Consider the following 14,014-nt stretch of genomic DNA (forward strand, 5'->3'; position numbering starts at 1 on the left):
AAAAGCGACCATTTGTTACATCCATTTTTTGGTGTCAAATTGCAATCGTCTACCTAGAAATTATTGAATAAATAAAAAAAATAGGTCAGACCTGATCGATTCGTCAAGTAAAAATATATGCTGTATAGGGTAGGTATAAATAATATAAGATAGTAATAAGCTGAGTAATTTTATTATGGTGTTATTTGCGGGAATCGGCTATAATTTAAAATTCTTAAAAAAAAAAAAACAATACCACCAATACTTACTGACCATTTTAAATCTGTTAAAAATTTCCCTGAACGAATACGTATTTCGTCATAACTCCATTGAAAATATCGTCAGGAAATTTCCACATCATTTGGTTTTTTAACGTCACAAACACTTTGGACTTGGTGGCAACGCTGCCAGCATATGTGTGCGATAATTTTTACATCCCTATTTTAAACCGCAGAATTCTAGAAAATTCCACTCGCTAGCCATAGGAATTGCCCGAATTAGTGCAAGCTAAGACTGCTGGATCAAAAGTAAACCAACATCTTCCAGCTTTTCATACAATTAAAGACAGTTTCATACAATTATACAGTAAGAAAGCGATGGCCAAGTGGGGAGAAGGAGATCCGCGCTGGATTGTGGAGGAGCGGCCCGACGCCACCAACGTGAACAACTGGCACTGGACGGAAAAGAACGCCACGCCATGGTCCAAGGACCGCCTGCATCAGCTATTTCAGGGTTTCAAAATAGGCGAGTATATAAGAATTTGTAGTAGTGTAGAACATACATAGTATTTATATCCTAACCTAAAAGTAAACTTCTCAAAACGCAGGCCAAAGCGACATTGAGTGCGCCGTGGACTCCGTGGACAAATGCTCCGGGGAGGCCACCGTGAACAATCGCAAGGGCAAGCTCATATTTTTTTACGAGTGGGAGCTGGTGCTCAAGTGGTCTGGAAAGCTCCTAAAAAACAGCAAGCTGAGCCACAAGGGCAAGTTAACCATTCCCAATCTCTCCGAGGAGAACGAACTGGCGGACGTGGAGATCACGGTGACAATCGACGAGTCCAACGACGAGTCGGAGACCCTGAAACAGTTCATGTACAACGTGGGGCGAGACCGCGTGAGGCAGCAGCTGGCCTCCTACATACGAGAGTTGAAGGAGGAGTACTCCAAGAACCTGATCCTACCAAAGAAGGGCGACGAGGCCAGAGCGGGAAATCCTGTGGCGAATTTTAAGGATGCCAACAATATCCGTAATGCAGCCCATAATATCGGTTCAAACACCTCGGTAGCGGCTTCTAGGCTCAAGAACTCTGGCATCGGCTGTAAACTGGACGTTCGCACTCTTTCGATGACCGAAGAATTCCACTGCAGCGCCAATGACCTTTACAACGCTCTCACAAAGCCGGAGATGGTCACTGCCTTTACGAGGTCACCTGCCAAAGTAGATGCCTCGCGCGGTGGCGAGTAAGTTTTTGTCCCTGGTCGTTTAATTAAACGATCGTTTGTGTCTTGATTTAGTAATCTTGTTATGAATAACCATACATTTCGCCCCTGACCCTTGTCTTCACTTCTTTATGGTAACTAATCTTTTGTCTTTCATTGTAGATTCATTCTTTACGGAGGCAATGTGCTCGGAAAATTCGAAGAGCTCGTCCCGGAAAAAAAAATACAGCAGAGCTGGCGTCTGAAAAACTGGACATCTGGTCACTACTCACACGTTGTCATAGACCTGGAAGAAACTGTAAGTTACTACGACAACGAAAACTAGATTTATTACTACACGAGTAATAGACTTTTCAATTTTCTCAGATTGACCCGCATAATGTAGTACTCCCTATCAGTCAATAAATAACGAGTATAAGACAATATTCCTAACGGGCCTCTCAATTTGATTTATATAAAAAATTCCTTTTGTGGAATTTATTATTATGCAAAAATGTAAACCCTGTGATTTGTCTATTCGTTATTTATTGGTTAAGACAATAATTAAATTCTTTACAATACGTCGGACTGAAACTTATAAGTGGAATGATTTTAGTTAAATACATTTTTGAAATGTACATTCAGTTATACTATGCTACAGAATAAAACCTGAATTACGTTTAGTGATGGAAACCAACAAATTTGGTTAAACACGATGTAAAAGCTCGAATCTAATCTAAAAATGAATTCCTAAAGTAAGGGCTCTGCGAAAAAGGATGAAAAGAATGAAAAACTCCCGTAGAGAAATATGGTCTACTAGATTCGTTGAAGAGTGTGTATCACGATGAAGTGAACTTTTCCGACCCTTTATGTATAATTGATCGGTATCAGGACGTCGAGATTTTGACCACTCTAAAACCCACAAAACTGTCTGGCATTTTGAAAAATGTTTTGATTTTTCTCTTGTTACTATTTGCCTTGCCAATTTCTATCGAACATCAAATATATATAATTAAGAAATGCACTTTTTTACCTCTACTAGTAAAGCTAATGCACGATGTCCGTTTGTCAACCGTCTGTTCGGAGGCCATGCAGCTTATTGATCTTTACCTTTCTCATTTTTAAAATATATTATTAATACTCCCAGAGTAACGACCACACTTTTGAACAATTTTGGAATTTGTTCTCAATTCATAGAACTCTCTCTTGTTAAATTTTGAGCTCTTCGATCCCTTCTTTAGCTTCATTTTTGTGACCTGACTAACCAATGATGGATTTTTTGACGTTCGGCAGTTGCTATTTTACATTCTGTATGCATTTTTTTAAATTTGCAAGCGTTCTCGTTATAGATTCCTGGAATAATGCTTTCAGTGCTATCACAAAATAATATTTGCTTTGAAAATACCTCACATATAACGCTTCGTCCTTCCAGTCATCCAGCACAATGATGTCGCTTAAGCAGACCGGGATACCAGCGTCCGAATTTGATGCGATGAAGACAAACTGGTACCGATACTATTGGCATAGCATCAAACAGACCTTTGGATTCGGTACCTCAATATCTGATGCCTTATAAGAGGACGCTTCTAGTGCGGATTGCACAGAATGATTGAGGGCTTGGTGGATGGCGGATTATCGAAGGATTATTATTTGTATTCACCATAGAGTACTGCGAGAACTTCATTTCCAATCATAGCTGTAATTTCTGTTAGACCTTGGAGGCTTTTTCAAATCCTCTTAGGTAATGCTTTATAACGATCGAACTGGAAAGTCGGCGGCTCGCTTTAAAAACACATTACTTACAAAAAATCAAATACAATTCAGGCATTCGACATTGATTTCACACATTGAGAAACAATAAACGAAAATTTAAAACAAAATGTTTATAATTTTGAATTGAATATTAATAATAAACTTGTTCTATTTTTAAGGATATAAAGCTTTATAAGCTTTAAAAGCCTGAAATTCAAAAAGTTATATTTTTATGATCGATTTTCATACCATTTCGTATTCCAAAGAGGAAAGCATGGCGTAGGTGGGAATGAGTATAAAAGGAAGAAATTTGCTGAGAATATATAGAGGCCACATAATGAAAGAGTTTTCCATTCATAGCGCTATAAAATAGACATATATATTTTTTATCATGTTCACTTGCCAAGTGGATTCGTTTATGTCCGTCTGCCTGTCCGTATGCACGCCACATTCATACATTCCGAAACTGAATGTATTCAGAATCAGTATCAACGGCCGAATAAATATAGCCATGCCCATTTTAGACATATATATAATATATATACTTGACTTTAGAATTCTCTTGTTTTTTTTTATTTTAATAGAACATTATTAGGTGGCGCAACTAACAAGAACTTATTATCAAACTGAAAATCGGGAATTTTTAATATTTAACCGAGCGAGACTAAACTGCCTCTCGCTTGGAGCATTCTGTTAAGCTCCAAACTAAAGGCCAAACTAAAGGACTTCAAAAAATGTTTATTAAAATTAAGATCGAACTTAAGCTGATACGTATGAGTCTTCCTATTATCCAAATGCACGTGTGATATGCATTTATTTACAACCAATGACGTTCTTGATAAAGCCATGCCTTTTAATCGGCATCTTTTTATTAATTTTTTATAAGGGTTGCATAATTCCAAGATTTCTGGGATTTTTCCCAACGTGCATAAATGAATCTCTTCCTGTATGTTTTTTAACAGTTCTGTATTGAAACGAATAATCCAGAATTAACATCAATTCATGTTTTAGTTTAAGGAAAGGATATCTGGGGAAACGTTATAAACTTTAAACTGGGTTTATAAGTTTATTAATTTGATCAGAATGTTGACAAAATATATTATAACTTATATTTAAAAATAATACTTCGGAACAACGTTCCCTAAAATATTTTCTCAACCGGCCTGTGAGTCTCCAAGTGGTACTGGTACTCTTTGTAGCTGTTGCTCTTGAATATTTCACCGGCTGCATCATCGGAGCACTTAACGCACTGGTAAATGAACATTCCAGGATGCTTTCCCGTCTTGATGATGTGCTTACGTAGGTTATCTATGGTGCTGCACTGGAAGTCGCAGTGGGGGCATTGGTGGGGTTTCTGGCCCGAGTGGCGCAACGAGTGCCGTCGGAGGTGACCCTTGATGCGGGCTCTGAAATCGCATTGATCGCACGAAAACCACTGCTCACTACTCTTCTCCGTGGAATGAGCCGACTTGAGGTGCCTGCGGGAAAAGAGAGGATAAACTTGAGCGAAGCCATATTTAAAATCTTAACGCTTGATTAGGCAGTAAATTCCAGTGGCGGCTTGTCCCGCCACCGCAGTCAGAACTAATTGCTAATTTCGCATTCGAATCACACGCTCGAAATCAAAATACGAGTAAGTTGGCAATTGCCAATTGCCTTTCGACTCAAGAAGGAGAAAAGGAAGGCTCATCCAATCCGGTTGTCTTAGATGTTGATCAGTTTTTCGGTTAGAAGCGGAAGCCTATATTGGCCAATCGAGAGGTCTGGTCAGGACGACTAGCCAAGGAGCTACATCTGAGAGGGCATTCGTATTTCTTATCTTTATTTTCTTATTCTATGGCTGTGAATGGATGGCGTTTAAAAAAGGAAGAAACGTCATCCAATATCCGTAAAATAGCTAATAACATTAGCTGTAGGAAACGTTATTTAAAATGATAGTTAAACATTTTACATTATTTTAAAATTATTTAATCGATTAGTTTTAAATTATTTTATTTTAAAAATAAAAATACAAATATAGTGATTCGAAAATTTAACGTATCTAAAGGACCAATTATCCTAAAGCATTAATCATTTTGTTTGCAATAACTAAAATATTACAATTATTTTTCCTGAAAGATTGTCCGGGTAGTAATGTACCAATAGGCTCTACAAGGAAAGAAGAGATTCCCGCACTCACACGACTTTAGTTACGCACCTTCAATTATGCCCAATACTGTAGCTGTTTCCCCAGAAGCCCACTAAAGCGGCGTCCTTGCAATTGTGTGTGTTGGATGTCCACTCCACTTATCAGCTACTGTCCAAACCGAGGTCTCACAATTAATTGCCAATGTTTTTTGTGGGCCCGCGCTGCTGGAATCGGAATCTGTGTGAAATCTCAAGCTTCGACTGAATAAACTGAAGTCCGAAGACCAAGGGAAACAGATGAACGCGACTCGGTAGGCTTAATTAGCGGCGAGTAATGGAGCCTGAAGATCGAACCGCCAGTTGTAGGAGGCTTTCTACCACGATCTGCCCTCATCCTTCCCTATATACCACTGTCGAATGTCGACAAAGCCGCGAAACGCGTCTTGCAAATCCAAGGCGGGACTGCAGACCGATCGCTTTTTTGGTTGCGCTTTGAAATTCCAGGATTACCACCGCTGCCTTTTGATAGCTAATTGAAGATCTCGGATGTGAGTTAAGCACATCACAACAGTTTTCTGTCCCAGTGACTGGATTCCTGGGCAAGATTTATGCAAGACCCGATTTTCGGCCGAGGACAACCTTTAATACAATTAATACAGTATGTAACAAGTGAAGCGTTTTCGTTTCTTAAAAAAAAAAACAAAATTATAATATATTTATAATCTACATACATATAGAGTACACTCGTACTTCCACTAGCTATTGGATAGTCGAGAAACTCGACTGTTTTCTTTTGTTTTTATCTCGTAAAAGGTGTTTTTATTTGATTAACTTTATTTTAACTTTTTAAGTTAGCAAAACGCATTACCTTTTTAATAAGAACTTCCAAAACTCGCTAGTATTCAGTCAACAGTATTTTTTATACCTAATAATAACTATGGTAATCTTGAACATTCTTTAGAAGTCATGTCGGTACAATAGCGAGAGCTTGCTTATCGATCTATTGCTTTGGAAACTAATGTATATAATTATGATAATATTTTATAACGATCAGATTGTTAAGCAATTTGGCCGAACATTACAAGACATCCATAATAAATACACCATGATTAACTCCCGGAAGCTCAAAAAGTAATATCAAGCGGTATTAGAAAAGTCAATTAAGGAAAAGTGCGGGCCATTGTAGACCAAAAGTCGTGCGAAGAGTTCATCAACTACAAGTACCTTGTTCAAAGCAGGAAAGATGTTATTCATGAAAATGTTGCGAAAAATTTAAATTTTAGATAACGACTACACAAAGCATTCCTACAAGTTGAGGCAGCGTGTGCAATAATTTGAATTTCCAAAATATTGCTAGCACACCAATTGAGCTAATGTCGGACGAAGCACTCGAAGCACCACACACGATATAAGGAAGGATACAGCACAACTATAAATTCCAATCCACGCCTATGTAATATATTCAATGCGCTCTTTTTCAAAAAGTGGTACTTTGCACCTGTTATAGACTTTTTACCGAATCTGGTATATCCTATATTCAATATTTGAATAAGCCTTTTCGACCACTGTGCAGCGGTGGCATATAAGAGAAGTCATCGTCCCCATCAAAACGATCGGAAAGCCGACGACTACCATCCCCTTCACCTTGGCCTTTGTCCAAAACGCCTTACAACCTGCAATCTGCAGACCTTTTCGGTTCGTCCCTTTCCTCCTTTCTCGGTCATCTCTGGGACGGCCAACTGAACAGTGGCTTGCCAACAGTGGCACTACCATATTGCCGGCAATTCGACCCTGAGCTGATCGTCGCAGATGATGGCCGCAGGCAAACGGGGAGCAGTAGAAATATAAAAGAATTCAATGTGCATATCAAAGGCGATCGATAAGTCACGATTATGTAGGGAAGGAAGGAGCTGCGACTTTGGCGACTGTCCTCCTTCAACGGATCGCCACACACCCGTTCCCCTGCCAACTGAAAATGCACCCTTCCAGTTTCCATCAGTTTATGCAATTGCTGTTCAAAGTCCAAAGTCCGCAATTATAGATGACATTCTTGCGCTTGTTGCTATTTCTAACCCCAGGCTCCTTCTTGTTTAATAAATGCAAATTCGTGCGGATAATGTCGCTCGTTTATTTTGATACCTGCAATTGCCTTCAGCCAGCTTTTTCGGATCGGAAGATTAGTACTCGCAATAGAACGACTCTCGTATAGTGCGTTTGTAGGGCATATTGTGGGAATAATAGATATGCAGGTGGAACATCAAGTTTGCGGGGTAAAACCTTTAAAATTCCTAGCTTCACATTTTACAAAATACTTCAGCATCACCCTGTTACCGTGTTAACAAAACTTAAAATCGGCAAGCTGAGCCATGTTTTCTATATGTTATACTAGTATGTATGCAGAATGGATGGAATCATTTAAACCAATCACTTACCTTTTTAGGTGCAGCTCGCTCTTTCCCACATAGCTGCAGTTCATCCGCGCACATTTGTGACTTTCCTGGGAGTGGGAGACCAAGTGGGTTTTCAGGCTTTCCGGCGTTCGCCCTGCATATGAGCAGTCCGCAAAATGGCAGCGATAATTGCGCTGAACTGCCTTCGTGTGGCTGATCTCATGAAGTTTAAGGGAATACCTGAAAAGTTTAAAATGCAGATTAGGGACCAAATCACCTTAATTCAGACCATAAGCAGTAGTCTGTCAGATTTTTAGGCCCTTCCCACTGTTTTGTAGAAGCCGGAAATTTTTTAATTACATTAAATCAAGGAAAAGTAATTCGCACCAAAGTCACGTTTTATGGACGGCAAAGACAAAAGGCACGTTCGAATCCAAATCCAAAAGCCACCCAGACGAGTTTCATGCCACGTCCACGATTGTCCAGCCGCAGCCAAGTCAAAAGGATCCGCAAAACAAAAATGCAAACTTTCGTAGGCAAAAGTTTCTGCACATCAATTACGCCTAATTAATCGAAACAGCTAAGGGTAGCCCTGGTTCCTAGTGAGCGCTTCGAAATGGAGCAACATCAGGATTCAAATAAGCCGGCACAGAATTTTTGGGTAAAGTGGCTGTGCTGCAGTTGAAGTGCTTTCATTTTTAAAAAGCTTGTACACTTCACGGTTTTGAGTGCTTTTAAATAGCCACTCTTAGCTATTACTAGTATAAAAATATGAAAATGTATTTTTTCAAATGTGTTGCCTCGTCTCGGCATGCATTGTGGTAATTTCCTTAGATCATTTCGTATTCAAGGAGAAAACAGATTTCTCTTAATAAGGCGCGACATTAACAAAGTTTCAATCTTTAATCTAAGTTCTCGTTTCGAGACAAACCCCGAGCTACGGATTTGGGAGTATGCGGCCTTCTCTTGAAGGGGGACGGACAACATTGTCATGCATTTGTAATGATGCCATCGCGAGTTTGAAAGGAAGGGGAAGACAGGGCCGTCGGTGATATGTGAAATGTCACTTTGTATGGAGTTTGAATAGCAACGACAATGACAACGACTCTGGCACAACAGGATGACTAGGAGGCAGAGCTGTGGAGCTTGGTTGTGCAGTTGGATGAGATGCCAGATGGTGGGAGGCCACTACTCCTCGAAGGTTGTGCCAGACTTGACAAAAGGATGCCATTTTACCTGCACGGTTTGCCGTAAATTGGTCTTGTTTCTGTTGCTACCGCTGCAGGGATAATGGGAGGAGCAAAGCGGACTCGGGGAGGGAATAGCCCCAACATAATGCTGAACGAACAAAATTATCTTTTGCTGGGTTCGTTTTCCCAGCTTCCATTTGTGTTTTCACCTCCGACATTAACTTTTATTTCCTCAAATGCATTTTCTTCTCGGGAAGTTCTTGAGTTTCCCTAGCCATAACCGTCTGTCTCGTTAATACGTGTGTCCGCCCACAGAAAAACAGAATAAATGTTCTCGGGTACAGACCGTTCAACATAACGGTCTCAACTGGATTGCAGCATTTGGATTAGCTCATTGTTCTCGAAACAATTCAATTATGGCTTACTCCACATATCAGGCTATCAGCGGAGCGAACAAAATAAATCGTTAGATACTCGTATTTATGTAATCTAAGTATCTAAAGATTTCCGCCGTCCTTCCAATGAAACCTTAAAATAATTTACACATTAAATGCCTGCAGTTTGGTGTGCACATATAATGCGCATATATTTACAAGCCAGCTTCGTTGCCAGGCTTAATTTCCAAAAGCTGTTCAGAGGCGAATCTCCCAGAGATAGGACACCATATCCTGCAGCTTCGTTGCCGATTAGTTGACGAGAACGTCTTGCGATGAAAACTTTGCCCTTTTCAGCGCTCTTTTCCAGGCGTGGCACGGGCTGGAGTTGAGCTGTCATCAACACCCCCGCAAAGTGCCGAGGAGGAGTCGGAGCACAGCATCTGCAAGCTAGGACAAAGCGTTGGCTCTGTCCGGGTGTTGTGTCAACTTTTGCACGCCATCCATTAGAGAGATGCTCATGCCCTCAGCGGATGCTCCTCTCGTCGCCAACGAAATCGCTGAGCCAACATGTCACGGGTGCGGCAGGTGCGAAATGTATCCTGCTGCTCATTGTCGGCTGCACGAAGATGCAGGATGTTTGTGGTGGCAGATGGAGGCGGTGGAGCCACAGGAAGCCTCCAAGAAGGACTCCTGTCTTTGGCTGTCTTAGACAATCGCATGTGTAGTTTGGCGCAGCTGAATGTTTGCCCAGGCGCGCTCGCATTGTTGTTCCCCAAACTCGCATAAATATTTATGACAGCGTCTTTCTTGTCTTGTCTTGTCTTTTGGGCGAAAACTTCTGGGCCGCGGGGCGCTAGTCGAGCCATGGGGTGAAGGCTTCCGGTGTCAGTCACCGGGAAGTGGGCACACACTAGTTGTGCCCACATGAAATTTTCGGCGAAAAACGAAAACCAAGGGCTTATAAAATGCATAATTTTTTAAACCAAAAGTTTTCAGAATTTAAATTTTGGCCATAATTTTTTTTGGCCATTTGGATACTTTGCTGAAATCAGAACCTATTGAGTCATGTTGTATTTGTGCAATTTTCCTAAAATCATCAAGCATCACTGGCAGACGGCCACCCACGCCCACCATAGCCTTTCTTGGCTGTTCTCATGTAATGGGTACGTAAGTCCTTTCTTGACTCTTGTCCTGGCTCACTGAAGCTGAGAGTTGTTTCTCGCTGGCGCGATATTAGCCGGATTTGATGCCTCGGCCGTGCTGCATGTGGAATTAGTTGCCACGTTGCACCCCCAGCGCACTCGTGAGGGCGTGGCAACATGTATATACCATGTGTAATTAGGGAAGTGCTTTCCTTTCTATTCCCTCATTTGGAAGACCCTTCGGCGCTTATCTGGCAAACTTGAGCGAAACGAAATTCTTTGCAGGAAATTAGCGTTAAATGTCACCCTTGCACTTGTCTAGCACCACACCTCCGGCTCCATATTAACCCCTTTTAGCGCTACATGTGTGTATTTTCTTGACTTTCTTTGGCTTTATTATTGCGTTGTTTTATGCCTCCAAGTTTTAAATGTTCATTTTGTTCGTCTACTTGGATTAGTACGGTGGCGCGGGCAATGGTTATGGATTTGCGAATTGTCGGCAATAAACGGGGTAATTGCTAAGATATACTGACTATTCAGTAATACCCTTTTATGAATTCTTATTATGTTTTAACTAGGCACAGTGATCCTACAAAGCTAATACATTTTTGGTCTGTATCACTAACCGCACTCTCAGTTAAAACAAGAGAGAATGACTACTTACAAGAATAAACAGAGAGAAATTATGAGAGAAACATGAGAGAAATTCGTTAGAAATTATGAAAAAATTACCAAAAATTTTTCAAAAATGTGGGCGTGGCAGTTTTGGTCGATTTTAGGGCGATAGAGTGGGCGTGGCAACATGGGTCAACAAACTTGACCTGCGTCTTTGTCTCTAAAATCTGTATGCTGAATCTCAACCTTTAAGTAGCTTTTAAAGTTCCTGAGGTTTCGACTCGGCTGTTGATCCTGATAAAGAATACTTTACTTTATATGGTTTGAAACGCTTCCTTCTACTTTTCAACGAATATAGTATACCCTTTTAGTCTACGAGTAACTGGTTTAAGTATGCAGCCAAGAGAGAACTTGTATAAAGGAATGCATCGACAACTTGAATGTATGGTGGATTACTTATCTTTCAATTTTGGACTTAGACCGATGCGAGTTTTTAAATTCCCGCATGATACGTTAGACTAGCACCAACAATCAGTTAGGACTAAAAACAAATGCTGAAAGAGCCAGCTCACAACACTTGCCAATGGCCATCAACAACTAGCTGGAATCCACAGTGAGGTGGGTGATTGGGACTGAGACATCAGACCGAGGACTCGAACAACACGTTCCAGTGCCAACCGACCGCAAACCGAACAATGTCCGACTCAATTTCGCAGATTCATAAAAATGAATGAATGCAATGTGGCAGCAGAATCCCTAAATCCTCGAATGGAGCGGGCTGGCGTCATTGGAAATGGAAAATCAAGTTTGTAAAATTGACTCTCAAGTGATGGAAGTTGGGGAGAGCACGGGTCGTGGGTGGTGGCGGTCGGGATCACTGGAGAACGACGGCACCCATTAAAATGAATTGCACTGCACTTTGTGCCATCAACAGAATCAACTGCCGGCAAACGAATGATGCACCATAGGAATGACGTAAAATACAAAAATAAACCGAATGGAAAAAGGAGGAAGGACCAACTGAAGAATAGCGCACACTGAGGAAGAAGGAAGCGGACAGAGCGGCGAGGGACACGACGACGAGGGAGATGGAAGAAACCGACTCCAAATCCGAATTCGAGTCCGACTCACAGAGGCAGCCAACAGAACATTGCACGCTATTTCAATAAAAGTGAATTGCCCGACGCGGCGATGGCGACGACGTCGTCAGCGGACGCCTCAAACTTCAGCCGCCGCCTCCTGGAGGACCATCCCAACTCGGAACTGGAGAAAGAAGTCGCAAAGGATATCAACCAGCGATGGAAACGTGACACGAGGAGGACACAAGTGCATATTTTAGTAATAGAGTACAAGTTTTCAACTAGTCGCATTTGAAAATCTTTGGGCAATTAGAAAAAAATTCATGTTGGAACCAGGGCTATTTACAAAATCAACAAATTAAATTTTAGAACATCATTATGAAATTGAAATGTGTTTGTACTTGTATATGTAAAAGCAAGAAGTAACTTGGAAAATTGAAATTCGACTTCGAATTTTTGTCAGTCTATTCAGAATTGTGATATACCATCCTTAGGGCTTTTATCTCCAAGAGTTGCCAGCTAAAAGGAACGACCGTAAAAGTTGAGTTAGCTGGAGTCTGAAATTCCGGAAGCGTGTGTAGCGCTCCACTGTTGACATGACTGACGATGTCGTCGTCGTCCTTCCTCTCCCCGTGGCCTCCCTTTGCATTCGGCACTGGCGTACTGAAAGTTTCAGAGCTCAGAGGCTCCACTCCGCGACACCATCCGGCAGCTTTGCTGGCCACTTGGTCTCGTTAGTCGTAAAAGCAAAGTATCTACATCAAGCGAGCACAACAATAACTTCAAATGAGCATTTTAATAAATTTTTCAAATAATCGCTTGAAAAGTGGAAAATTCTCAACCCCAGCGGAGAGGTTGCACTTCAACTTAATGTTTGCTTAAGGAATTAGTTGGCAAAGGCGAAGTGCACAACTTCGAAAGTTATGAGTAGTTATGAAGAGCAGCGGAATTTGACGATCCGATTAGGATTTGCCAGTCGCAATAGGTTCCTTTGAGATCCCATTACAAGAGGGAAAAATAAGTGTATGCGAGAACTAAAAGAGAGCATAATGTTTTCCGGTGTTGTGATACAATCTGAAACCGCTCTTAAAAAACACATGCGGGACAGAATACACGCTTGATGAGAATGTTAAGAGCAAATGTCATTGTATTAGCATTAGACAGTTATATAATTCTAAAAAACACGCCTTAACATTAATCATAGTAAGAATTCGTGCGTATGGGGAAAACGTAAATACAATCATACTCGTAAAAAAACAGAGAGAACGCTGTAATCATTCGGTCGACTTTCAGATACGCGTTGATGAGTTCAAACAGCGTCATGATTATTACGAAATTTAACAATTAACAAATCCAAACTTAGGTATTCAAATTACCCGTAGATGCAGCCATTCTAATAATGTTGTTTGAGCGCCCTAGGGGATTAGTTCGGGATTACAACCGACCAAAAATGTTGTTCCTTCCGCTCCCTTAGTTCCTTAACCGTAAAATATGAATTTCTTGGAGTGGGGATATTGCAGTTTTTGGTGAAATAGCCGCAAGCTTGATTTGCAAGCGCAGGGCATACCAATACCATGTGGCTGCTCTCCACGCATGGAGTGTCCTCGCGCTTTTTGGCCGGAATGCCCAGCACTTAATGAGTTATATTTTGTTGTATTATTTCGGATACTTACTCTCACATACTGCAACAAGGAATTTTTAATTACTCCAACGCAACCCATTCGCTTGCAGGGTTTTCATTTGCAGGCGTTTACTAACGGACTTTTCTCGACTTTCTTGTTGTTTATTTAGGACTTATTTGAATGCAAACTATTTGGTCGGGTTTTGGAAAATACTAAAATTTGTGACATTTTCATACATATGACCAGCAATTTCCGTAGCAGCGTGTCAGCTTGTTACAAGCCTGTGCTCTTACGAATTTCTAATTAGCGGTCTTAATTAG

General features: G+C 41.0%; 2 protein-coding genes across 4 annotated transcripts in view; one reads left to right on the forward strand and one right to left on the reverse strand.

Moving 5' to 3' along the window:
• Nucleotides 1-371: 371 nt before the first annotated feature.
• LOC6619310 (activator of 90 kDa heat shock protein ATPase homolog 1) lies at nt 372-3,280 on the forward strand. Of its 3 annotated transcripts, none has more exons than XM_002043491.2 (5): nt 372-506; nt 566-723; nt 806-1,442; nt 1,584-1,719; nt 2,833-3,280. In XM_002043491.2, the coding sequence occupies exons 2-5, from the start codon at nt 576-578 to the stop codon at nt 2,974-2,976; spliced, it is 1,065 nt and encodes a 354-aa protein (XP_002043527.1). In that variant the 5' UTR covers nt 372-506; nt 566-575; the 3' UTR covers nt 2,977-3,280. The 3 variants fall into 3 exon arrangements, with proteins under 3 accessions (XP_002043527.1, XP_032583594.1, XP_032583593.1); XM_032727703.1 differs by lacking the exon at nt 2,833-3,280 and adding an exon at nt 1,788-2,116; XM_032727702.1 differs by having other exon boundaries at nt 375-506; nt 548-723.
• An 823-nt stretch (nt 3,281-4,103) lies between these two features.
• LOC6619311 (zinc finger protein 585B) overlaps nt 4,104-14,014 on the reverse strand; it is a 35,121-nt gene continuing 25,210 nt past the window's right edge. Inside the window, exons 3-4 of the mRNA XM_002043492.2 lie at nt 7,712-7,909; nt 4,104-4,630 (exon numbers count right to left, since the gene is read on the reverse strand). Coding sequence (XP_002043528.1) covers nt 4,294-4,630; nt 7,712-7,909 — 535 coding nt within the window. The 3' untranslated portion in view covers nt 4,104-4,293. The remainder of the gene's footprint in view (nt 4,631-7,711; nt 7,910-14,014) is intronic.

Source organism: Drosophila sechellia, chromosome 2L (genome assembly GCF_004382195.2).
Source record: "Drosophila sechellia strain sech25 chromosome 2L, ASM438219v1, whole genome shotgun sequence".
Classification (NCBI taxonomy): Eukaryota; Metazoa; Arthropoda; class Insecta; order Diptera; family Drosophilidae; genus Drosophila; species Drosophila sechellia.

Coding starts and splice junctions, on each gene's coding strand:
- LOC6619310 (XM_002043491.2), top strand. CDS start 576: ATGGCCAAGTGGGGAGAAGGAGATCCGCGCTGGATTGTGGAGGAGCGG. Junction 1,443..1,583: donor GATGCCTCGCGCGGTGGCGA/GTAAGTTTTTGT, acceptor CTTTCATTGTAG/ATTCATTCTTTACGGAGGCA. Junction 1,720..2,832: donor TCATAGACCTGGAAGAAACT/GTAAGTTACTAC, acceptor TCGTCCTTCCAG/TCATCCAGCACAATGATGTC.